The sequence below is a fragment of the Geotrypetes seraphini genome, chromosome 3, assembly GCF_902459505.1.
Source record: "Geotrypetes seraphini chromosome 3, aGeoSer1.1, whole genome shotgun sequence".
Lineage (NCBI taxonomy): Eukaryota > Metazoa > Chordata > Amphibia > Gymnophiona > Dermophiidae > Geotrypetes > Geotrypetes seraphini.
In genome coordinates, this window is record NC_047086.1 from 215,958,660 (window position 1) to 215,985,617 (window position 26,958).

The 26,958-nt window shown below is 45.1% G+C and overlaps 1 protein-coding gene across 3 annotated transcripts in view; it reads left to right on the forward strand.

Annotated features, from left to right (window-relative positions):
• MYO1A (myosin IA) overlaps window positions 1-26,958 on the forward strand; it is a 193,605-nt gene that overhangs the window by 149,750 nt on the left and 16,897 nt on the right. For 2 of the 3 annotated variants that reach the window (XM_033938978.1, XM_033938980.1), the window contains 5 exons: window positions 1,476-1,544; window positions 9,720-9,806; window positions 9,993-10,067; window positions 13,235-13,369; window positions 23,622-23,728. In XM_033938978.1, the coding sequence (XP_033794869.1) occupies window positions 1,476-1,544; window positions 9,720-9,806; window positions 9,993-10,067; window positions 13,235-13,369; window positions 23,622-23,728 (473 nt within the window). The remainder of the gene's footprint in view (window positions 1-1,475; window positions 1,545-9,719; window positions 9,807-9,992; window positions 10,068-13,234; window positions 13,370-23,621; window positions 23,729-26,958) is intronic. The other variant, XM_033938979.1, reaches the window with a different exon arrangement.

Genomic DNA, 26,958 nt, shown 5'->3' on the forward strand with positions numbered 1-26,958 from the left:
CCCAGCTGCATATTGTAAGCCCGAGTAATAGCTGATTGCTTATGTATCTGTTCCAGCATTGCCCAGCTCTCAGAAAGTATGAGACACACAGTTTATGAACATGAGAGTTCTAGCATTATGACAGAGATGCCAAGGGTGAAACATCCCAATGAGTGAGATTTACTGGGCGACAGAGTGAGACTGAAGGCCAAACAGCGAGATTTTTCACAGGGTACATCAATTAAATAAATCTAGAATGATTTAAGTGTAGTATTGCTTTGCAAATTAATCAAGGCAGCATTAAATTATATTGCCTTGTCTTTGGAGTCTCTAAAAGAATACAGACAGAGTGGGGAGCAATTTGGGTAATTTTTTTGAGCTGAAAATTGACTTCCATCCTTATTAAAAGTATGTACATTGTTTTCAGAGCATTTGCCCTTGCAAGTAAAGAAAAAAAAGAGACAGAGCAAGGGGACACAATAGGCAGGAAAGTGAACCACTTGGTTTACTTCTCTAAGGCTTTCATCTCAAGAAAGCAGGGATCAAGGGTGCACGGTACTAAAGCTCTAGTAAGTAAGAAATAGGGCTCAAAAGGCTGCTTCTTGTCATGACAGGAGTTGCTATGCAGCTGATCAGGAAAAACTGGGATAATATAAATTATAGTTTTTGGTGGGAAACTTTATGCCAAATTTATAAATTTGCAAATTCACCAAACAGGGGGTCTAAAGGATAACTTCTAAATGCCTCTATTCAATGATCTTTCTTTTGCACATAAAGTGCTTTAAATTCTCAGTGGTTTAATTTTTAAATTCATTTATTCTAAACATATAAACTATCACCTAAACATAGAACTAATCCCCGTAATTAATAATGAGGTTGAAGTATCATAAATATGCATAATTCTCAGTAAAGAGACCTCTTATAACTTAGATGTTATTTCAAGTCTTCATTCTGAATGCATGTGATGTAATCATTTACTTCACAAACCTCCTTCCTACCCTGAAATTTAATTATTTATTGATTTGAATATTTGTGAACCAATTTATTTAAAACTTTAACTTACTAAATAGGGAGTACAATTTTCTATTACTTTATTTAATTTAACTACCTTAATCATATATTGTTTTAAAATATGCTTTGTACAAGATAAGTGTTGTTGCTCTTGTACAAAGCATATTTGTAAAAGGAGCCCATGGTGTGGATAACTAAATTGCACGTGATTTCTGCCGTTAGCATGGCTTTTTGCGTTTTCTTGATGCACAGAGTAAACCCAACTGGAAAAGTACCACCTGACTTTTCCCGTCTCAGGCAAGAGAAGGACACAAATTAAGTTCTTCCTTCAGGGTAGGGTAACCATGTATGAAAAGTCACTTGTAATTATCAAAGCTAACTGATCACTTCTTAGAGCAGGAGGGGAACAGGGGATAAACCCTTTAATACACAGCTCTTTGTGTTTCCGTTAACCCACAGCAGACAATTTTTGCTTTCTTTTGCAGCAAAAGCAAAAATACAAAAATCTTCAGAAGTCAGCACTGATTATCCAGTGCTACATCCGACGCTGGAAGGTAAGAAGACAGAGGAAAGTGTACCTCAAATGCAAATGATAATAAAAATCTCAACGTGCCAGGGAGATGTTTCATTTTCCATTGGGTCAGATGTTCAATGCATTCCCCCCTCCCCCTCCAGACACACCAAGATGGTAATTTTGAAAATAATTTCTGTAAGTACAACAGTGCATTTTGAGGGCTATTCTTTATCACAGAGGTTAACATTTACATGCCTATTCCACATGTAATGTTTAGCGTAATGGCACTTACACATGTATGTTTGCATGTACATGCCAAAATTCTGCCTAAGCACCATTTTGCAAATACCTGCTAAACACGTGTTTGCAAGGGGGGTGTTTACCTCACTACAGCCTGGATGGGGCTTCCACTTACACATGTAAATTAGGTAATACTACAATTTACAAGCATAGCTCCAGCATTTCGGCACTAACATTTGCACCAGGATGTGAAAATTAAGTGGTTAAGCTGCTATTCTTCCAGTCTTGTAAGGTCCTCCTGCAATTTCTCTCAGACTACGTGTGACTTTGTAGGTTTGAATAAATTTATACCATCTGCAAATCTGATCATTTCCTTTATAGATATATTAAAAAGCACTGGTCTTGGTGCCTCCCTATATTCCCCCGCCTCCATTTAACTCTATCCAGCGGCATAGCGAAGGAAAAGGAACCTGAGAGGGTAGCACCCAGAATCACCGAGTTGTGTTGCCCCCCCCTTTTCTTTCCCCGCCATGCCTGTCTCTCCCCTGCTCCTTCTCCATGACCAGGAAGTGACATCAAAGAGAGAGCTGAGCTGGCATGAGCAGCAGGTTGGAGATGCTTTTCGCTGCTGCTGGTGAAGATTTCAAGAGGTAGGGGTGGGTGGACAGGAGGAGAGGTACTGACGCCTCTGCCTAGACAGTGCCTGGGTGGTCTGCGCCCCCTCCCCCCTTTAGTATGTCACTGGCTCTACCCTCTGTCTTCCATCTTTCAACTAGTTCCCAATCCATAACATGACATTGCCTCCTATCCTATGGCTTTTTAATTTCCTCAGGGGGATCTCACAAGGGACTTTGTTAGAAGCTTTCTGAAAATCTAGTTCAGTGGTTCCCAAACCTGTCCTGGAGGACCCCCAGGCCAGTCAGGTTTTCAAGATAGCCCTAATGAATATGCATGGAGCAGATCTGCATTCCTGGCATCTCCATTATATGCAAATCTCTGTCATGCATATTCATTAGGGCTATCTTGAAAACCCGGCTGGCCTGGGGGTCCTCCAGGACAGGTTTGGGAACCACTGATCTGAACTGGCTCCCCTAAATGAACTGGCTCCCCTTCATCCATATGTTTATAAACTAAACTAAACTAAAAACCTAACTTTATATACCGGGTCTTCAACCAAAGGAAGCTCGACGCAGTTAACAATAAGTTAAAAGATAAGGTAAAATAAGCTTTCAAAATGTTTAGTGAATAAAAAAGTTTTTAAAGAATACACAAAAAGATTGGAAGGAACTGGGAAACCTCAAAATTAGAGGAAGTTCATTCCATAATTGGGGAAATTTAAACACCAGAGAAATGCTAAAATTCTTAACTCCTTGGATTCCTTTCCTAGAAGGGAGAGAAAGTTTAAATCAATGAGAGCCTCTCGCATAAGAAAATCTATAAACCAGTGGTCTCAAACTTGTGGCCTGGGGGCCACATGCGGCCCGCCAGGTCCTATTTTGAGGCCCTCGGTATGTTTATCATAATCACAAAAGTAAAATAAAACAGTTTCTTGATCATATGTCTCTTTAGCTATAAATGACAATATTATTATTAAGACTTAGCCAAAAGGAAAGATTTATAAACTATAAAGAGTTTTACCCCATGCAAAATTGTCATTTCTTTAATAAGACACTAACTATTTTTTCTGAGGCCCTCCAAGTACCGTCAGATCCAAAATGTGGCCCTGCAAAGGGTTTGAGTTTGAGACCACTGCTATAAACATTCCATAGAAGAGGAACAAGCGGAATAAAAATACCATATAAAATTTTTAAAATAATTCATAAACATTTAAACTGGATTCTAAGATAAACTGAGAGCCAATGGAGACTCAAAAGCAAAGGAGTCACGTGATCAAATTTATTCTTTTCGTAAATCAGCTTTGAAGCGGTATTCTGAATCAATTGTAGTCTGTGATGCCGAGATAAATGGCATTACAATAATCTAACTGAGATAGTATAATTGTGCCTTCAAAAAATGTAGCAGATTAGTGAGGCAAGATTTTTCTCTTGGCACAATCCATGTTGACTCTGTTCTATTTAAGATTGTTTGTCTCTGTATTTGATAATTTTGGGGCTCTTCTAGTAAAGGGTGGTAAGCGAGCAGTAACAGGCTACTGCACAAACACGTTAAGGAGCTGTGCGGTAGTTTGACTTTTTGTCACACATTAAATTATGCGCTATTTTTTTTTTATTATTCTTTATTGATTTTCAAATTTTGACAGTGCAATACAAATATATTAAACATGAGCATTATACATAATGCACTTAAAATACACAAAATTAATACATTACCAATCCTTTTCTCCCTCCCTTCCTGACATAACTATTATACTGCACATGCATATATTATTACAATATTATAGATAAAAACCTATAGCAAACCCAAATACCTTCCCCTCCCCCCTCCCCGGATGTGTAAGGAATCTGTATAAAGGGAGATGCCTGACATTCATTGCAATTTAACATATGCAGTCAATGGGCTCCACTAGACCCCAAACACTCCGCATTCATTCTCTCATATTTATAAGTGGAACAAATATTTGCCCACCAAAATGTGTAATTAAATGTGTCGTACCTCTTCCAGTTACTGTGCGCTATTCTATTTTTTCTGAATTTTTGTCTGATGGGGCATGGAGTATGATTCTGCTAGTGTATTATACTGTATTAAGTGCACACTAAAGGCTCCTTTTACGAAGCCGCGGTAGCGATTTAATGCGTGTAATAGCGCGCGCTAAACTGCCAGCTGCGCTAGCCACTACTGCCTCCTCTTGAGCGGGCGGTAGTTTTTTGGCTAGCGCGGGGGTTAGCGCGTGATGAAAAGCCGCTAACATGGCTTCGTAAAAGGAGCCCTAAGGGGGGGAAACTTATCAAAGGGTGCTAAGCGCGTTAGTGTGCGCTAACTGCTAAACATAAGAACATAAGAACTGGGCTTTTTCCTGGGAATTCTTGCTTGCAGGCCTACTTTCATTAGTCTCCGGTGAACTGACTGGCCTGACACCAACACCCCAGTTTCAACCAGTGACTTATTGATGTCAGTGTCAGTTACCTTCCGATTCTGTAGAGTTATTCGCACTATCCTTTAATCAGTTTGAGGTTGTAACCTTTTTCCAGCCCCTTCCAACCTTGTTGTGCCATTGGGGATGGACCATGGCAGAAGAAATACATGAAGAGGGGTTGCAGGCAGCACTTCAGAATCACTGCCACAGACTGCAGTCTCCTGCAACAAAAGTGGATTTGTTAGCAAGAATAAAGATGAATGCGATGTCAGACCTGAATGGTTAGAACAGTGGTTCCCAACCCTGTCCTGGAGGAACACCAGGCCAATTGGGTTTTCAGGCTAGCCCTAATGAATATGCATGAAGCAAATTTGCATGCCTATCACTTCCATCATATGCAAATCTCTCTCATGCATATTCATTAGGGCTAGCCTGAAAACCCGATTGGCCTGGTGTTCCTCCAGGACAGGGTTGGGAATCACTGGGTTAGAAGGGGGAAGATATGCCGGGACAAGAAGCCCCCTGGAACAACTGTTTTGGTTTTTTTTTAAAGCAGAATAAGGAGAGGATTCAAAGAAGTGAGGGTGAAGGGGAAGAACTTATAGGGCCAAAAAGAGAGGGTAGAGCGAGAGATGGTGAGCAATGGGCTAGAGCACAGGTGTCAAAGTCCCTCCTCGAGGGCCGTAATCCAGTCGGGTTTTCAGGATTTCCCCAATGACTCTGCATGAGATCTATGTGCATGCACTGCTTTCAATGCATGTTCATTGGGGAAATCCTGAAAACCCGACTGGATTACGGCCCTCGAGGAGGGACTTTGACACCCCTGGGCTAGAGGGAGAGAAGTTGGATGTGGGGTGGGGTGGAGGAAAGGGAAAAGAGATACTTTAAGGGAGGACAGTTGGGAAGAGAACGGGAAATATGGTAGACCTGGGCATGGTGTAGAGGTAGGGTGAGATGTAGGATGGGAGGATAGGGTAGTTGGAAAGAGAAATCGAGAGATGGTGGACCTGGAGAGAGGGAGGGTAATTGGGAAGAGAAAGGAAGAGATATTGGACTTGGGGATGGAAGAAGGGTTGGAAGGGAGAAAGAAATGATAGGTCTGGGGGTGGAAGGGAGAGAGGGATGCAGCATCTCTTTTGTCCCCTCCCTCCCTCCCATTGTTCAGCATCAAGGGGGGAGAGAAGAAGAAGAAGAAGAAGAACAACAACAACAGAAAAGAGGGAGAGATGTTGGACCATGGGGAGAGAGGATGAAAGATGGACCCATGGAAGGGCAGGATGGAAGAGAGGTGAGATAAGAAGATTCTAGGGGATGGAGAGAAAAGGTCAGGGAGATATAGCTTGACAAAAGAGTGAGGGGGATTCTGGAAGTGGTGAGCCACGTGGAAGAGGTCAAAATGGGGATGACAAGATGAGTGAGAGAACAGTGAGTAGAGTGGTAGAAATGTGGTAATGGGGAGTAGATAGAAGGAAAGAGGAGGCTGAGAAAGGAGTGAGATGGGAAATGGGAGAGCTAGGGACTGAAGAGAGATAGAAAATTGATAGATAACTGAAAATTTAAAAAGAAGTAGAAGGATGAGAAAGAAGATGAGGTTTGAATGGGCAGAAGCAGAAAATAAAAAAGAGAGGAAAGCTGAAAGGGAAAAATCAATATGTTGGAGATCGGCATAGTGAAGGAATGGAGCAAGAGAGAAGAGGAGAAAAAAAATGGACAGCAGACACTGGAAAGAGAATTAGTAGAAGATAAACAAACAACAGAAAAAGAAACTGGGACCAAGATGATGAAAAAACAAAATGTCCAGACAACAAGATAGAAAAAGTGTTTTATTTTGAATTTATTAACTGGAATATGATAGGTTTGAGATATGCGCACCATGATTATATTTGTATTGTATTCAGTGGCATAGCCACACAGCTGATTTGGGGGGTAGGGCTGTAGCCCAAAATAGGTGGATGGGCCCCAAATTTTCTCCCTGCCTGAATGCAAAATATAAAGCTGGTGGAGATCCACAAGCTCAGCCAATTGAAGACCTACTCCTCCAGTCTGACAACCAGAAATCTCCAAGCTTTGCAGCTAGTGGCTGTATCCTCAAGCTGCCACTGCTTTTATGCATGCATGAAAGCCAAAGGGAGGAGGGGAGAGGCAGAAGCAGTAGCTCTGAAATACTGTTGCAAACTGTTGAACTTGGAAAATTCTGGTCGCTGGACCTGAGGAGAAGGAGGAGGTGGTCATCAGCTGGTGAGGCTTGGGGATCCCCACCTGCTACAGCAAGGGAGATGTTCATTTTGAGGGGGACCTAAGCTCAAAGTGGGAAGTCCAGCTCCCTCTCATGGTTATGCCACTGATTGTGTTTAGTACAAAATGAAGTACTTGCTGAGTTTAACGTTTTGGGGTTTCCAGTTCAGTTTTAGTATTCATATTTCTATTTCTAATTTGTGATCCATTGTTCTATATTTGGTGATGGTCTGTCTGTGTTTTGTGTGTGAAGAAGTCATTTAAAATTGTTTTATATAAGGTAGTAATGGTGGGTGGGGAAATTGGGAGAGGGGCAGGTAGATGAGGGGCCCCCTCCTTAATTTCTGCTCTGGGCCCCAGCATGTCTAAAACCAGCCCTGTGTTTATTCAAAACTTGATATCCTGCATTATAAAAATGTCAATGCGACTTACAAAACCATAACAAACTCAGAATAGAAAGGAACACCATAACAACATGGGAAAACCATACACATGCATGCAAAGGTACAAACATTCATCGAAACATAATTAAGAGAAAAAAATATAACAAGCTAATTACTAATACTACTTCTATCCATTCAGTGGTGTCTGAGCCTTGGCTACTCTGTAGGTCAGTCCTCACCATACTTCCCTGTTTTCCACAGCTTCTTTCAATTGCTTGATGTTCATTCTCATATCATTCTTGATGGTATCCAGCCAATGGTCTCCCCTACTTCCTTTTACCACTGACCATTCCAAGTGGCACCTCCTTTTCTAGTGAATTCGCCCTCATCACATGTCAAAATAGGTCAGTTTCTGTCTGGTAATCTTGCCTTCCAGGGACAACTCTGGGTTTATTTGATCAAGAATACTGTGGTCATTTGGATACAGTTCTCATCCTCCATGCCTGATTAATATTTAATTTTGTGATGGAATGTTAAATGCTAGTTCAAAGTAATGTGTCTTCAAAATACTTGAAGGCAAATTATTCCAAAGAAAAGGAGCCAAAAAGAAATGCTGCGTTGCGAGTTGACTCATAATGAAGGACCAATCTCTGAGCGTCTAATGATCGCAGAGCATGGAACAGAGTATAGGGGTTGATTACAGATGCTGAATAAATTGGAGTATCTGAGTGTAAAATCCTGAACGTCAAACAGAGAATTTTATATTTAATCTGATATTGAATTGGTAGCCAATGTAGTTTTTATCAGGAGAAGACTGATATTGTCATAAGATTTAGCCTGGTAAAGAAGACGAGCAGCTGAATTTTGTAATGTCTGCAAATGACGCAGAAGTGTGGCTGATATGCCACAATAGACTGCATTACAATAATCAATTTGTGATATAACTAATGCATGGATGAATGTGTGAATTGAGTGTAAGTTCCGCCTAGGATATCCTGGGAAAGCTTTGATTATTGCTTCAGAACGTCCAGTTTTAAACCTGCCTGATGCCCGCCCATAACACCTCCCAACATGCCCCTTTGAGCTTAGAAGTGCTGCTGAATGTCCAGAAAGTTGGTTTTGATTGGCACTTGGACGTCTCTGCTATTAGGATGACCAAGTGCCAACTTGGGCTGGTTTTTGGACATTTCAGTTTTGATTATGAGCCTTAAAGTCTATAAAGGTACTAGGCGCCTACATTCCTTTATACAATAGGCTCCATGTGCCCTGTTATAGAACTTTCCTCCTAGTGGCTGAATCTAGGTCCTGTGACTATAGGATTCCAGAGGGGAACCCTGGAGCCTGGATCTTGGCCAAGGACTGGGCTAAGACAGTTGCTAGGGCTATAAAAATGAAGGGAAAAATAGCATGTAGATGGGAATGAAGACAAATGGTGCCATAGATCAACAGAGGTTTGTTCCAATTGAACGGAAAGTCCAAAGGGACAAGTGGAAGCAGGCCAAATAAAATCTCCAAAAATGAAAGCTTTACCAAAGTGTCCTTCTGAAACTCTACTTTCTTGGGTTTCCTTTCTCATTTCAGCTGAAGAAGAAAGATCTGTTTGGGATTCAGAACTACGTTTTTACTCTGTTGTTTAGTGATGTATCAGTGTGTGATGTCACAGCCCTTTTTCTGATGATCAGTGTAGTGTGTGATGTCACAGCCCTTTCTTTGGTGGTAGTTTGTATAGTGTCTGTAATATCCAGCCCTTTGTCTTGTGGTATATCAGTGTAGTGTGTGATGTCACAGCCCTTTCTTTGGTGGTAGTTTGTATAGTGTCTGTAATATCCAGCCCTTTGTCTTGTGGTATATCAATGTAGTGTGTGATGTCACAGCCCTTTCTTTGGTGGTAGTTTGTATAGTGTCTGTAATATCCAGCCCTTTGTCTTGTGGTATATCAGTGTAGTGTGTGATGTCTCAACCCTTTCTCTGTTGATGTATTAGTGTAGAGTCTATGATGTCACAGCCCTTTCTCTGGTGGTGGTTTGTTACTGCAAAATGCTGCACTGACATCACAGGAGTGGTCTGGTGTCAAAAGAAAATTCTGTGGGACAGAGTTTGATTTCTCAAAGATAGAAAATACCAGTTTTGAGAGATTAAGTAGGGAAAATAAAATACCAAAGGATGTGCATGATAGTTCTCAGATGAGAGCCAAATAGAGAGGAATAAGGAGATAAGTGATATGTGCTAGTTCCTGTTGAAAGCTGGATGGGGCAGAGTCTCTGTTCCTCTCCCTTCCTTCTTCCTCCAGTCAGCATCACAGCTATCCTTAATTTCTCTGCAGGCGCATAAACAACTGCAGGAGCTGAAACACCTGAGGTGCCACGAGCAGGCATCTACCACAATTTCTGCTTATTGGAAAGGGTTCAAGGTAACTCTTTGCCGTACGTGATTTGCACTTGGTGGAGGGCGGTGGAGGGAGGAGTGAAGTCAGGACAGTTCCACCTCCAGAAAAGACCAAAGCTTCTGCTGAAAACCTTGAAACACAGGCTATACTGAACTATTCTTAAGGGCTGGGCTGTGGATAGGCACTTACCTGTTCTTTACATGTTTCCAGGTGCGCAAAGAATACAGGAAGTACTTCAAAGCATCAGCATCAGTGACAATTGCCAACTTCATCTACTTGAGAATTGTAAGTCCTTATCTCAGTATTATTGCAGGGAAGGATATCATCTGTGAAAGTGCATCATCCGTCACCATGTCCAGCATTTCTCATCCAGCTTCTGGTTTTCTCTGTGACTTCTGGTGTCTGTAGGGAATGAATTGTGAGTGCATCCCTGGGAAGTGAGGGAGAGTGGGGTAAACATGGCATACATTCAAGACTAAAGAACAAAAATGAAACCCTAGTGTAAGGGAGGTAAAAAATCACGAAAAAAGCAAAAACTTCCCAAACCCCAAGAAAGAAAATGGATAAGGGGGAGAGACAAAGACTAAACAAAGTATCAACAAGGTATCAACTAGCTTAAACAGAGAATTATTATGACGGGAGAGCCCTCAGTCACACGAAGTTACCATCTACTTAGCTTCTCCATGTGACAAACAGCCAGTAGATGGTGATTTCGTCCACACTCTTATAGCATAGTTTGAATTTGTCTCTACCCCTTATTTCGGGGGTGCACACGGAGTCCCGTTGGACGAAATCACCATCTACTGGCTTTGTTGGATTTGGACACTCGTTTTTCCTTTTGGCCCCCTGGACAAGGGGTAGAGACAAATTCAAACTATGCTATAAGAGTGTGTTTTTTTGATTCATTTATATATTTTTTACACACTTTGCACTTTTGGGGTGCACTTTATTTATTCACTTGTACGGAGAGAGCCCGGGGATGTTTCACAGTTAACACTCATCTGGGTGTAAGCCAGTGACAGCCTTTCCTCTGGGATTTCCCAGTAGGTGGCTGTGTGACTGAGGGCTCTCCCGTCATAATAATTCTCTGTTTAAGCTAGTTGATACCTTGTTGATACTTTGTTTAGTCTTTGTCTCTCCCCCTTATCCATTTTCTTTCTTGGGGTTTGGGAGGTTTATACATTCAAGACTGGCATGAGGGTCTCTGACACCCTAGGTCAGGGATCCTCAAATCCAATCCTTGAGGTCCACAACTCAGCCTAGTTTACAGGATTTCCTCAATGAATATGTATGACATCTATTTGCTTTTACTGCTTCCATTGCATGCAAATATATCTCATACATGTTTATTGTGGAAATCCTGAAAACCAGCTTGAGTTATGAACTTTGAGAACTGGATTTGAGGACCCCTGTCCTAGGCAAAATTCAGCCATGTGCCCTCTATTAAGAGGTAGCTCAAAGCCCTTCCCCACATCCAGCATCTCCTCTTCCCTTCCTTTCTATAATCCAGTATCTCTCTCTTTATCTTACCTCACTCCCCCAGTGGTGTCCAGCATCTCTCCCCTTCCCTCCCTCCCACGTACCAAGTGTTCAGTGGCTTTTATTTCCTTCCCAAGGTGTTCAGCTTCTCATTCCTGTTCCCTTCCTCCACCACTCCCACACAAGGTGTTCAGTTGTTTCCCTCCAATCTCTACCCTCTTGGGGTGGCAGAAGTGTGGCAGTCAGCATGCCTATAGATACTCAAGACCTGCCAGGCCCTGCCCCTCTGAACTTCCTGTTTTGATGAAGCGACATCCTTGTTTCCCTCTTGTTACTCTCCTTCCCTCTACCCTCCCTTTTATTTTTATTTCTCGTTGTAATTAAAACTTCCCTATCCCCCAAAACCTCTCATTTCTAATTAGTCCTAATTTGTTATAGTTCTAGGTTTACCCTCTTTTTATTTTACCCCACCCAAATCATAAATAATATTAGACCTTTTTAATTTTTAAAATTGTAAACCGCCCAGATACTTGTGATGGTCGGTATATCAAGCCATGAATAAACTTGAAACTTTATTGTACTTTAGGCCCTTCACCAGCCACAATTAGTCTTCTGTAGCCAATACAACTGGCACATTGGTGCCGTTATGTAGTAAGGGGTGTATGGGGAATGTGAACCACCTCGGGCGCTGAGTCGATGGGAGCTCTGACACCTCTCTGCCCTGTCCCACTTGCGCCATCCCTCCCTCCACCCCGTACCGCTGTATTATCTTCACTAGTGCAAGTAACTTCTGCCTATTGCTCGCGACAGCCTGGTTTCCCTCTGGGGCCAGGAAGTGACATCAGAGGGAAATCCAACGCTGGTGTGAGGAGCATGCTGTCGAAGCCATTCAAGATTTATTGTATGGGTTGGGGGAGGTGAAGAGAGAACACAAGTGTTGAATGGGGGGGGCAGGAAAGAGCGGGGTGTGTGGAAGGAGTGGGGGCACAGAGAGGAGGGCACGGTGGGCACCCTGGGCATCTCCTACCCTTACTACGCCATTGTTGGTGCTTCCCCCAAATTGTGGCACCTTAGGTAAAGGCCTTACATGCATTTCATTGTTCTAGGTAGTATGTGTGAGTGTGTGTGTGTGTGTGTGTGTAATGGGGTGGCGGAGGGGAGGGTTTTAAACCTGGTCTAGATTTTTCTTCTATATGAATAGATTCAGCTGTTCTTTTCATATGAGTTGCTATGGTTCTCCATACAGGCATGTGTAACATTACTCAGGCCTTGCTCTTGGTACCTTATGCGTTATTTATTTTACCCAGAGCAGCAAAAAGCAACAAAAAAGGAAGACCCAGTGTTCCACAGTAGAAACAATCCAAACGATAAAAACAAAAAACTGTGGATGATGATGTTTTAAAAGATGATTTATGAATCACTTTTCACAAAAGAATAAAAACAAATAAATACAAATATAATAGTCCACATGTTTTTTGGCGCCACTCTGTTTGCATTACAGTCATTTTGAGTGTTGTTTAAAGACACTCATACTGATTTTAGTCTACATTTGTTTTCTGAGACCATTATATCCAACGGCCAGGTTGGAGTCAGCCAGAAGGTTAAACACTCGCCATAGAGAGGCACAGCATGGAGGGAGGGAGACAAATGTGCAGCTCCGTGCACATTATGGCTGTTAGGAGGAGGGAGCCGACCACAAGGTAAAACTGGGGGCATTGGACGCGGACCGCATAAAATGACCAGGCGGGCCGGATATGGCCCACGGGCCTTGAATTTGACACCTGTGTTTTAGAACATCATCCTCCACAGTTTTTTGTTTTTATCGTTTTATTTATTTTACCAGAAGATCTGGCCCACTCCAGCTCCAGAGTCTAGATGCTGAAAACCATCACTGACCTAAGAAATCTGAACGCTCCAGTTCTCTTGTAGCGTCATTTCATTCCAATGCTATTTGTCTTCCTTTTTTCTCACAGTTGCAAATACACTTCCTGGGGCTTAAGAAGAACCTTCCTTCCCTGTCTCCACTAGACACAGTCTGGCAACCTCCTCGCTACCAGTTCATGTGGCCGATGAATGAGGAGCTGAAGAGGATTTTCCAGCAGTGGAAGGTTAATAAGTTATCAGCAACTGTTAGCCTTTGCTTAAGAAAGCATCAGTGAGCATTCTGGATTTTGTCTGATAGTTCAGCCTAAAGTCACCTTTAGGAGCACATCCTGAGCTTCTGGTATCCCCTTTTTTAATTTCTCATCCCATCTCATCTTGTATAAACATTCTTGTGCCATTATTTTCTCATAGTCCAGGAGGGCAGCTCTGTATTACACTGCCCATTTCATTTGTTTGAGGCAAGCTGAACTCTCTGAATTTTGATGATAAGCTTAATTGACCAAGCATGAAACTTATCCAGAGATGATGTGCATTGCTTTGAGACCATACAGGCCCATTCTTCAGAGGTGCAACAAGATTCTTCTATTTAAAATTGAATCACAGTACAACGTGCGATCAAAACATTTATTTCAATATTTAGCTTGCCCTTACCAGGGGCATAGCCAAAGTTCATTTTGTGGGGTTACCAAAAAAATGGACTGGGGGGTCCTGATATTCTTTCCCCATTCCTTCCTCCCACTCCCACAGTCACAGTTGCCCACCATATTAAAATATTACCTTTGCTGGCAGGAATGCCATGCCCTGCAAGGTGAAGACTTCTATTGTCTGGGTTGCACTTGAAGCAGCACTTAATTCACTCAGGCGCACTTTGACTGCTAATGCCCGCTCTCCCGGACATGCTCAGATCTGAACTGAGCATGCATAAGAGTTGGCATTAGCAGTCGGAGTGTGTCTGCTGTATTAAGTGCCACTGAAGGCATGACTAATGTAGGAGATGTCTTTGGCTCGTGGAGCTTGGCATCCCCTTCAGCCATTAAAATGGAGGTGTTCCAAGCCATAGGTGAAAGGGCTCAGCCACACAAGGCCCTATCCCATGGCTACATCACTGACCCTTGCAAAAGACCAGGGCAGGAAAACATGGTACAATATGACTATATGTGTCATAAGAATAGCCTTACTGGGCCAGACCAAAAGTCCATCAAGCCCAGTAGCTCATTCTCACGGTGGCTAATCCAGGTCACTAGTATCTGGCCAAAACCCAAGGAGTAGCAACATTATCCCAGGACAAGCAGGCAGGTATTCTCACTAGTGGGTGATGTCATCCGACAGAGCCCCGATACGGACGTCTCACAAGCATATTTTGCTTGAAGAAACTCAGAAGTTTCGAGATGCCCGCACCGCGCATGCGCCAGTGCCTTCCCGCCCGATGGTCCGGGAGTGTCTCCTCAGTTCTTTTCTTTCCGCGGAGCTGAGAAGTTTTACTTCAATTCTGCGCTGACTGAATTCCCGTTCTTTTGCCTTCTATTGCCGCGGTTTTGAGTTTATTTTACTCTTTATCGTGTGTTTTATTTCTTTGGTTTCTTTTTAGGAAAAAAAAAAAAAAATTTCTTCCGGCGATTCGACCGGGTCGGCCGCGTGGCTCAGGCCCCACTCCTTCGATCTCGCGGCGGAGATTTTCGGCCTATGTCCCGGCCAATTACTGGTTTTAAAAAGTGTAGCAAGTGCCAGCGCGCGATTTCGCTAACGGACCCGCATCGACGCTGCCTGCAGTGTCTTGGTCCGGAACATTTCCCGAAATCGTGCCGGCCTTGTTCCACTCTCACAGCGTGGGTGTTTAAGCATCGCTGTTTTTTGTGGGCGTCGATGTTCAAGATGGAAGCTGCGAAGGAACCTTCAGCTTCAACTTCGACTGGCGCTTCACCTGCATCTACGAAGCCCTCCACCACTCCTGCTGCACTGGGTCTACTGAAGCCGGCTTCGTTTGTCCTGGTTTCGACTCCACCTTCGGCGCCGGTGCCTTCCTCCGTCTCCTCGGAGCTGGTACCGCCTCGTCCCATTCCACCTGTGGTTCTCAAAGTGCCGAAGACTTCCAAGCAAAAGCACTTAACCACGAAGGAGCGCGAAGACCGTGCAGGAGGCCCCCCTTTTGGTGCGGATCCCTCCTTGTCGGCTTCATTGCGGTCCCTTTTGGAGGCTCAGTTTGTCTCTCGCTGCTTGGTGAGGAGGAGCGGCGATTGGTGGCCGGTCCCTCGAGGCGGGCCTCCTTTAGTGACATGCCCCCTTTAGAGCCCATAACGCCTCCGGACGAAGAGGTGTGGAATCCCTTTTCGGGTAATCGAAGCCCTGGGCATCGCAAATCACAGGAAGAGTTCTTCCGCACTCCTTACCAAGCCTGGACTGCATCTCGAGAGGCGTCGAATCTCCCGCCTCTGCGCTCTACGGCCTCGAGTCCCATCTACTCGTTAGAGGCATCTGGGGACCATTCTAAACATCGTCGATCTAGATCCCCCTTCCAGGCACCGGGAGGGGCATCGATCCAGGCATTCTTCGAGACACTCCTCTCGACACTCTATGATCTCCCCGCAGAAGAAGCTGCCTCATATGGGGTATTCCTCGTCGGATGTGTCTTCTCCTCTGGGACCGGAGTTCGAGGATCCCTGTGTCTCATATTCACCCTGTCGATCACAGGTCTCTGTGGATCCCGAGGCCTCAACTTCCTCCAGTCCGTCTCGCAGGCCTGTGCTGGCAGACCAGCTGTCCTTTTCGTCTTTCCTCCGGCAAATGGCGGATGACCTGGACATTACCCTGGATTCCGGTTCCCGGTACTCCAAGGAGTACCTCGACACTATGCATTTACCTCATCCTCCAGCCGAGTCTCTGCGTCTGCCTCTGCACAAGCTCCTCGACCAGACATTCATGAGGTGTTTTGAAATACCGTACTCTATTCCTGCTGTTCCTGGCAAATTGGATGCTCGGTACCGCACGGAGCATCACAAGGGATTCGAGGGCCCTCAACTCTCTCATCAGTCCCTCCTGGTCGAATCCTCCCTCAAGAGGTCTCATCCGTCCCAGGTGTATGCCTCGGTACCTCCGGGCTGCGAGAGCAGGACTATGGATAAATTTGGACGGCGCATATACCAGAACTCTATGATGGCATCTAGAGTTCTCAATTATACTTTTCTTTTTGCAACTTATTTGGAGTTCTTCCTGCCTGTGCTTCGGAAGTTTACACCATACATTGAGTCGCAGGCTCGCTTCGAATTTGAGGAAGTGGTGGCCTCGCTATCCCAGCTTCGCCTCCAGTTGATGCAATCGTCCTACGATGCCTTCGAGCTTTCGGCCCGAGCTGCCACCTGTTCTGTGGCTATGTGTTGATTGGCCTGGCTTCGGACCATTGACATGGACCCGAATCTCCAGGACAGACTTGCCAACGTTCCTTGTGCAGGGGCGGATTTGTTTGACAAGTCCATCGAGACCATGACGAAGAAACTGTCTGACCATGAAAAATCTTTTCAGTCCATTCTTCGGCCCAAGCCTAAGCCACAACAGTCTCGACCTTCTAGACCGCCCTTAATCTAGACAACTGGATGCCGGAGAATCACTGGATGTGGTATATTTGGATTTCAGTAAAGCATTTGATAGCGTCCCACACAGAAGGCTATTGAACAAGTTGAAAACGATGGGGTTGGGAGACACTCTAACTACATGAGTTGGGGATTGGCTGAGCGGTAGACTTCAGAGGGTGGTGGTGAACGGTACCCCATCCAAGGAGTCGGACATGATCAGTGGGGTGCCGCAGGGCTCAGTCCTGGGCCCGATTCTATTCAATTTATTCATAAGAGATAAGACGCATGGACTAAAAGGAAGGGTAGAAACAAAGAAACATAGAAACATGACGGCAGAAAAGGGCTATAGCCCATCAAGTCTGCCCACTCTATTGACCCACCCCATTAAGTCTGAGTACTAATGACCTAGTTCCTTAACTCGACCCTCGTAAGGATCCTACTAGGGCATCCCATTTATTCTTAAAGTCAATAATGCTGGTGGCCTTGATCACCTGCTCTGGAAGCTTGTTCCAGTGATCTACAACCCTTTCTGTGAAGAAATACTTCCTTATATCACTATCGAATTTCCCTCCTCTGAGTTTGAACGGATGCCCCCTTGTGACCGAGGGTCCCTTGAGAAAGAAGATGTCTTCTTCCACCTCGACACGTCCCGTGATGTATTTAAATGTCTCAATCATGTCCCCCCTCTCCCTGCGCTCCTCTAGAGTGTAGAGCTGCAATTTGTTTAGTCTTTCTTCGTACGAGAGACCCTTGAGCCCCGAGATCATCCTAGTGGCCATCCGCTGAACCGACTCAACTCTAAGCACGTCTTTACGGTAATGTGGCCTCCAGAATTGCACACAGTACTCCAGATGAGGTCTCACCATGGTTCTGTACAGTGGCATTATGACTTCAGATTTGCGGCTAACGAAGCTTCTGTTGATACATCCCATAAGTTGCCTTGCTTTGGATGAGGCCTTCTCTACTTGTTTGGCGGCCTTCATGTCTGCACTGATGATTACTCCCAAGTCTCTTTCTTCTGAAGTCCTAGCTAGTGTTTCTCCATTTAAGGTGTAAGGTTTGCAAGGATTTCTGCTACCGAGATGCATAACCTTACATTTCTTAGCGTTGAAGCCCAGCTGCCATGTCGAGGACCAGTTTTCCAACGTAAGCAGATCCTGCGTCATACTATCCTGCAGATTGCTTTCACTTACTATATTACATAGTTTGGCGTCATCAGCGAATAGAGTTACTTTACCCTGAAGCCCTTGGGTCAAGTCCCTTATGAATATGTTAAAAAGGAGTGGACCCAGGACCGAGCCCTGTGGCACTCCGCTGGTCACCTCCGATGTCTCAGAGAGGGTGCCGTTGACCACCACCCTCTGACGTCTTCCACTCAGCCAATCATTGACCCATGCAATTAGTGTCTCACCTAACCCCATCGATTTCATCTTGTTTAATAGTCTACGGTGTGCGACGCTGTCGAAAGCCTTACTGAAATCCAAGTACACTATGTCCAGAGACTCTCCCGAGTCTAGCTTTCCTGTTACCCAATCAAAGAAGCTGATAAGATTGGATTGGCATGACCTACCCCTAGTGAATCCATGTTGACTAGGATCCCTTAGATTCCCCTCATCCAAAATCGTATCTAATTTACATTTAAGTAATGTTTCCATGAGTTTACACACTATTGATGTGAGACTCACTGGTCTGTAATTCGCAGCCTCCGCTCTGCAACCCTTTTTGTGCAGAGGAACGACGTTAGCTGTTTTCCAGTCCAGGGGGACTCTCCCCGTACTTAGGGAGAGATTGAAGAGCATGGTTAACGGTTCCGCCAGGACATCGCACAGCTCCCTGAGCACTCGTGGGTGCAATTTGTCTGGTCCCATGGCTTTGCTCACCTTGAGTCTTGACAGTTCGCTGTAAACATCAGCTGGTGAGAACCCAAAATTCTGAAATGGGTCTTCCTTGCTTGGCTTTGCTTCCAGCTGTGGCCTGTTGGCTGATAGCACTGTTCGCTGACGACGCCAAACTTTGCAACATAGTAGGCAAAAGCGTATTACCTGACAATATGACACATGATCTACTGCTGCTGGAAAGATGGTCAATTACTTGGCAGCTAGACTTCAATGCTAAAAAATGCAAGATAATGCACCTAGGCAAGAGTAATCCGCGTAGAACTTATGTACTGAATGGAGAAACATTGGTCAAGACCAGTGCAGAACGCGATCTAGGGGTGATTATTAGTGAGGATATGAAGGCTGCCAATCAAGTGGAGAAGGCTTCCTCCAGGGCAAGACAGATGATGGGTTGCATCCGCAGAGGTTTTGTCAGCAGGAGACCTGAAGTAATGATGCCGTTATACAGATCCATGGTGAGGCCTCACTTGGAGTACTGTGTTCAGTTCTGGAGACCACACTACGTAAAGACATACTGAGGATCGAGTCGGTTCAACGAATGGCGACAAGGTTGGTCTTGGGGCTCAAGGATCTCACGTATGAAGAAAGACTAAAAAAGTTGCGGCTTTACTCACTTGAGGAAAGAAGAGAACGGGGAGACATGATTGAAACGTATAAGTACATCATGGGACGTATCGAGTCGGAAGATGATCTATTCTGTCTCATGGGACCCTCAACCACCAGAGGGCATCCGCTGAAAATCAGGGGAGGGAAATTTCGTAGCAACTCCAGAAAGTACTTCTTCACCGAGAGAGTGGTGGATCATTGGAATGAACTCCCATTGCAGGTGATTGAGGCCAGCAGCGTGACGGATTTTAAGAGGAAATGGGATATTCACGTGGGATCTCTAGGGGAGTGAACTCTGGGGGGCGGATAATTGGAAAGGGCAGACTAGGTGGGCTATGGCCCTTTTCTGCCGTCATTTTCTATGTTTCTATGTTTCTATCAGCGGCGTTATACTCCGAGGCAGGCTCCGGCTGCGCGACAACCAGCGAAGAGACAGCCCCCTCAGAAGGCTCAACAAAAGCCTCAGCCTTCTACTGTCCCCAAGGCTCCTCAGCCTTTTTGACTCTTTCATAGAGAGCATAACCAACCTCGTTCTGCCTCCTCCTGTTTTTCCCATTGGGGGTTGCCTACATCACTTCTATCATCGATGGGAGGCTATCACCACCAACCTATGGGTCCTTACCATCGTCAGGGAAGGGTACTCTCTTCAATTCCTTTGGGTCCCCCCGGACCACCCTCCAAGAGAGTATCCTTCCAACTTGACACAGACCGCCCTTCTTCTTCAGGAAGCTCAGGCTTTGCTCCGGCTTCGAGCCGTCGAGCCGGTCCCTGTGGTCCAAAGCAACCGGGGGTTTTACTCCCGGTACTTCCTTGTTCCGAAGAAGACGGGCGACCTGCAGCCTATTCTAGACCTCAGGGTCCTCAACAAGTTTCTGGTCAAGGAGAGATTTCGCATGCTGACTCTTGCTTCTCTCTACCCCCTCCTCGAGCAGAACGATTCGTTATGCTCTCTGGATCTCAAGGAGGCCTACACTCACATTCCCATTCATCCGGCCTCTCGCAAGTTCCTCAGATTTCGGGTGGGACATCTACATCTGCAGTATCGAGTGCTTCCATTCGGCCTGTCCTCGTCTCCCAGAGTCTTCACGAAGTGTCTGGTGGTAGTGGCCGCTGCACTCCAGAACCAAGGTCTTCAGGTATTTCCCTACCTCGACGACTGGCCCATCAAGGCCCCCTCAGCCCCGGGGGTCATCTCAGTGACCCTGTCCACGATTCGGTTCCTGCAGAGTTTGGGCTTCGAGATCAACTTTCCCAAATCTCATCTACAGCCTACCCAGTCTCTCCCCTTCATTGGGGCGGTCCTGGATACCATGCGACTCAGAGCATCCTTCCTCCTCAGTGCATGGATGCTCTTCTTCATCTCTGCCAGTCGGTGTCTTCTCGCCAGTCCATCTCAGCGAGACACATGATGGTTCTCCTGGGCCACATGGCCTCTACAGTTCATGTGACGCCTTTTGCCAGACTTCACCTCAGAATCCCTTAGTGGACCCTGGCTTCTCAATGGACTCAGGTGTCAGACCCGTTGACTCGACATATCATAGTCACTCCTGCTCTTCGACAGTTTCTGCTTTGGTGGATGACCTCTTCGAATCTATCCAGAGGTTTGCTCTTTCACACCCCTCCCCACCAGAAGGTGCTCACAACCGATTCATCGACCTATGCGTGGGGAGCTCATCTGGATGGTCTTCGCACTCAGGGATTCTGGAACAGTGCAGACCGACTCCATCAAATCAATCTTCTGGAGCTCAGAGCCATTTTCAATGCTCTTCAAGCTTTTCAACATCTGCTTCACGACATGGTGGTTCTCATTCGCACAGACAATCAGGTTGCCATGTATTATGTCAACAAGCAGGGGGGCACGGGCTCGGCCTCCCTCTGTCAGGAAGCTCTCAGAGTCTGGGATTGGGCGGTTCGCCACAACGCCTTCCTCAAAGCTGTCTACATTCAGGGGAAGGACAATGTATTGGCAGACAACTTAAGTCATCTCCTCCAGCCTCACGAATGGTCACTCCATTCCAGCCCCCTTCATCAGATCTTTGCACAGTGGGGGACGCCTCAGATAGACCTCTTTGCTGCTCCCCACAACTTCAAACTGCCTCAGTTTTGCTCCAGGATCTACACTCCTCATCGTCTCGAGGCAGATGCCTTTCTACTGGATTGGGGAACTCGCTTTCTGTATGCGTTTCCTCCATTTCCTCTCATTCAAAAGACTCTGGTCAAGCTGAAGTCCGACCATGCCACCATGATTCTAATAGCTCCCCGGTGGCCCAGACAACCTTGGTACTCCCTTCTACTTTGACTCAGCAGCAGGGAGCCAATCCTTCTTCCAGTGTTTCCTTCACTGCTTACTCAGCATCAAGGATCTCTACTTCATCCCAACCTGCAGTATCTCCACCTGACAGCTTGGTTCCTCTCAATGTAACTCCTCACCAGTTTTTCCAGGCGGTGAGGGATGTCTTGGAGGCTTCCCGGAAGCCTGCTACTCGACAATGCTACTCCCAAAAATGGACTAGATTTTCTTCCTGGTGTGTGTCTAATTCTAAGGAGCCTCAGCGAGCCTCCCTCTCTTCTGTATTGGACTATCTTCTACACCTGTCTCAGTCTGGCCTCAAGTCTACATCTATACGAGTCCACCTGAGTGCTATTGCGGCTTTCCATCAGCCTCTACAAGGGAAACCTCTCTCTGCTCATCCTGTGGTTTCCAGATTTATGAAAGGACTTTTCCATGTCAATCCTCCTCTCAAACCTCCTCCAGTGGTTTGAGATCTTAATGTGGTCCTTTCTCAACTTATGAAATCTCCTTTTGAGCCTCTCAATAAGGCTCCACTAAAGTTTCTCACATGGAAAGTGATTTTTCTGGTGGCCCTCACGTCTGCTCGCAGGGTCAGTGAGCTTCAGGCCTTGGTGGCGGATTCACCTTTCACAGTGTTCCATCATGACAAGGTTGTCCTCCGCACTCATCCGAAATTCCTGCCTAAAGTGGTCTCTGAATTTCATCTCAACCAATCCATTGTGCTTCCTGTGTTTTTTTCCAAAGCCTCATTCTCATCCTGGAGAATCAGCTCTTCACACTCTGGACTGTAAACGTGCTTTGGCTTTCTACTTGGATCGCACCAAACCACACAGAACTGTTCCTCAACTTTTTGTCTCCTTTGATCCGAACAAATTGGGATGACCTGTATCGAAGCGCACCATCTCCAACTGGATGGCGGCTTGTATCTCTTTCTGTTATGCCCAGGCTGGATTACCCCTTCCCTATAAGGTCACAGCCCATAAAGTCAGAGCAATGGCAGCCTCTGTAGCCTTAGATCGACACCGAATGAGGAGATTTGTAAGGCTGCCACTTGGTCCTCGGTTCATACTTTCACCTCTCATTATTGTCTAGATACTTTCTCCAGAAGGGATGGACAGTTTGGCCAAACAGTGTTACAAAATTTATTCTTCTAAGTTGCCAACTCTCCCACCATCCCATTGAGGTTAGCTTGGAGGTCACCCACTAGTGAGAATACCTGCCTGCTTGTCCTGGGATAAAGCAATGTTACTTACCATTACAGTTGTTATCCAGGGACAGCAGGCAGCTATTCTCACATCCCACCCACCTCCCCTTGGTTGGCTTCTCTGCTAGCTACCTGAACTGAGGAGACACACCCGGACCATCGGGCGGGAAGGCACTGGCGCATGCGCGGTGCGGGCATCTCGAAACTTCTGAGTTTCTTCAAGCAAAATATGCTTGTGAGACGTCCGTATCGGGGCTCTGTCGGATGACATCACCCACTAGTGAGAATAGATGCCTGCTGTCCCTGGATAACAACTGTTACGGTAAGTAACATTGCTTTCCATGCTACCGATCCAGGGCAAGCAGTAGCTTCCCCCATGTCTTTCTCAATAACAGACTATGGACTTTTCCTCCAAGAAATTGTCCAAACCTTTCTTAAAACCAGCTACGCTATCTGAGCTGTGTATTTGTTGATGTAACAGAACATGGGATGAAGGATTCAGCAATGCAGAATCCAAACCTGTTGTTGGGTCCAACTGGCCATGAAAACAGAGAACAAAGAGAAAGTGATGCAATCCCCCCCCCCCCCTTTTCCCCTCAGGATCTGTCACTAGCAATAAAAAGAAGAATAACATTAATTTGCCTGCCCTGCACTTTTATCTGAAGTACTTCACACATGCTACATGGGATTGTTATTGTGTCAGAATAACAGGCAATGGCTGCATCAGACGCTGGGATGACACCATGCTGAAATATGCAGCTGTGAGCCCCAGGCACAGACAGATATTTACAGGCTTTGGCCTCCTCTTTAAGTCCCGTCAGAGTGAGAGGACTAAAAGGGCAGAGAAAGTGTAGTGTGAAATATATTGAAGGCTCATGCTTATGGCGCTTCCTCCCCTCCTGTTGACAGTGTAAGAAATACCGGGAGCAGCTCACCCCCGTGAGGAAAGCCATGTTTGAAGAGAAACTCTGTGCCAGTGAGCTCTTCAAAAACAAAAAGACCCTATATGCCAAGAGGTAAGTACCCCCACCGAGCAATGCTCAAGACATTTTCAGCTCTTTCTTTTCAAAGGATTAGTTCAGTGTAAAATGGGATGGACAATTACAGTATTTTCGTGCACATGAGGCATGCATTATATGTATTTTTAGTGAAAAGGTGTAGTGGCTGTGTTAGTCCACTCTTCAAGGTAATATGTAGAAATAAACAAAAACATAAAGGAAAAAAATATACGAATAGTTTTTTTATTGGACTAACTTAATGTAGTTTATGATTAGCTTTCGAAGGTAACCCCTTCTTCCTCAGATCAGAAACCTGCAAGACATTTAAAAGATATTACCGTATTTTTTGCGCTATAAGACGCACCTGCCCATAAGACACACTTAGGTTTAGAGGAGGAAAACAAGAAAAAAAATATTCTGAACCAAATGGTGTACTAATATATTTAATAAAATGTAGCATAATAAAATTTCAACCATGTAAAGTCAACAGCGATATTAAGAACCATCATCACTGTCATTAACAAATGAGGAGAGACTTTAAGGATCAAGCATGCTTCTAGTTTTCTAGGCTTTGCACCCTGTCCCCCTTCCTGCCAGGCTCTGTACCCTGTCCCACCTCCCTGCCCTGTATCCTGTCCCGTCTCTGGTGGTCTAGTGGTAGGCCGGGACAAGAGGGATCTGTCCCAGCCGACGAACAAATTTTTACACACATCCCCCCCATACCTTTTTTCATCTTTTAAAATCCTGGTGGTCCAGTGGTGTATCGGCAGGATCGAGCTTTCAGCACTCCTGCCCCTTGCTGAGCTCCTCCCTGGCTGGATGGCTGCCTCAGATCTCGTAAGTCCCACGAGAACTGAAGGCAGCCGTTCAGGGAGCAGTGTGGGCCCAGGCTGGAGTGCAAAAAGCTCGCTCCTGCCAATACACCACTGGATCTGAGGCAGCCGTCCAGCGAGGAAGGGGCTCAGCGTGGGGCAGGAGTGCGGAAAGCTCGTTCCTGCCGATACACCACTGGACCACCAGGATTTAAAAAGGCAAAAAAAAGGTACCATATATACTGTAAATTTCCCTGGCTGATAGCCGGGTGCTCACCTAAATTGTCCGGGCAGAGCATCTGGCTAAAAGATGCTAGGGAGAACATGGTCTGTAACGCAATATTCACTCCATAAGATGCACAGACATTTCCACCCACTTTTAGGGGGGAAAAAAAGTGCGGTATTTTTTTTTCTTGTTTTTGTTTTTTTTCTACATATTACCTATGTATTTTTTACAAACCACTTGCACCCCCTGCATGCTATATACACGGGCACACTATATGGTTGTATTTTGACTAAGACACGCTAATTGTAAATTTAGTACATTGGTATTTAAGACTTTTTCATTTTTCTTTTCTTTTTTTTTTTTTGGCAACCCTTAAAAACAAATGTGTTAGCTTTGCAGTTAGTGCATCTTAGAAAAATAAACTGGCATAGCAGGTGGGGGTATTTGATTTTATATCCCGTCCTCCCAGGAGAGCTAAGAATGGGTTACAAGTTTACATATATAACAAAGCCTAGTATAATATAACATGACCAACACGGCACAGTGTGACACAGCATGATGAACATTGCACGACAAACATAGGATGGAAGCTTAGTATGACAGACATACTACTACTATTATTTTTATAGACGCACCAGACGCACGCAGTAAGAGTAAGAAAACAGTCCCTGCTCAAAAGAGCTTACAATCTAAACAGGCAAGACAGACAAACAGGATGTCATGGATACAGTTAAGGGGAACGGTTAATCAGCTGGCTGGGTTGGAGGGCAGAGGGGAGTACAGAACAATCAAGCCATCGTGACATCACTGATGTGGTTGGCTCTTATTGGTGGAATGAGGCATTATGACATCACAATCTCAACTCTGTTTCCCAAAGACTGAAACTCTTCACATTACTATTACTACTATGAATTGTTTCTATAGCGCTATCAGATGCACGCAGCGCTGTACAGTCACAAAGAAGACAATCCCTGCTTGAAAGAGCTTACTATCTAAACAGGCAAGACAGACAAACAGGATGTCATGGATAAAGTTAAGGGGTATGGTTAATCAGCGGACTGGGTTGGAGGGCAGAGGAGTAAGGTTAAGGATTGAAAGCTATATTAAAAAGGTGGGTTTTCAGTCTGCTTTTAAACAAGGGAAGAGAAGGGGCTTGATGGACAAATTCGGGTAATTTATTCCAGGCATAGGGGGCAACTAGATGAAAGGAACAAAGTCTGGAATTGGTAGTAGAGGAGAATGTTAACGTTAACAGAGGCTTATCTGAGGAACTGGCTGGGGGCGAGGGAGGCAGAGGGAAAGAGAGAGAGAGAAAGATATGGAACATTGGGAGGGGGAAGAAAGGGGGGGGCAAATGCTGGAAGAGCAGAGAGAAGACATAGAGACTGGATCAGTGGAGAGAGGACAGATGATGGGGAAGGAGGGAGGTGTCAGGATGGGATGCAGGAGGAAGAGAGGAGAGAAGCTGGACATGGGGAGGGATAGGGACACATGCTGTGAAGCAGGGACAGTGACACAGAGGGACAAAACTGGAGCGAAAGGGACACAGAGGAGAGATGCTGAACATGGGGGGAGCATGGGGAACAGGGAGCACTAAAAGCAGATGCTGGACAAGACAGATAGGGACAAACAGAAAAGATGAATGCTGGATATATAGAGAGAAGAAACTTCAAAAGGACAGGAGGCATTTGGAGAGAATTAAGAAAAAACAAAAGCAAAAGAGACAAAATCAATGTTTGACAATATAGGTAGACAAAAAGTATATTTTTCTAAATTTATTAATTGTAATATGTCAGCTTTAGGAAATTTGCATCATCATGCCGCCACCCACCCCCCTTGTTCCCCACTACCTTAGAAGCAATGGTGGGTATAGGGGGCCCATCTCAATTATTTTTGACTGAAGCCCATTCAGTCCTAGCCATGCCACTTGCAACCATAGTTATGTCAGGTCTTTGGCTGGTTTAACTGCTCACACTTATATGTAAGACATGCCAATACCAGATTATTAAGGCCTTCTATAATGGCATCTTGATGCCTAGCTGTCATTTTGGAATAGGCACTCATGGAGCTGCATCTGGGCAACTAAAGGAAGGTACCAACTTATAAAATTGTCACTATACAAATATAAGTCCCTGTTTCTTGATGCTTACAGTCTAACAAAAACAAAGAGGAAAGAAACACAGAAAAATCATGTCAGGGCAGGGTCTTTG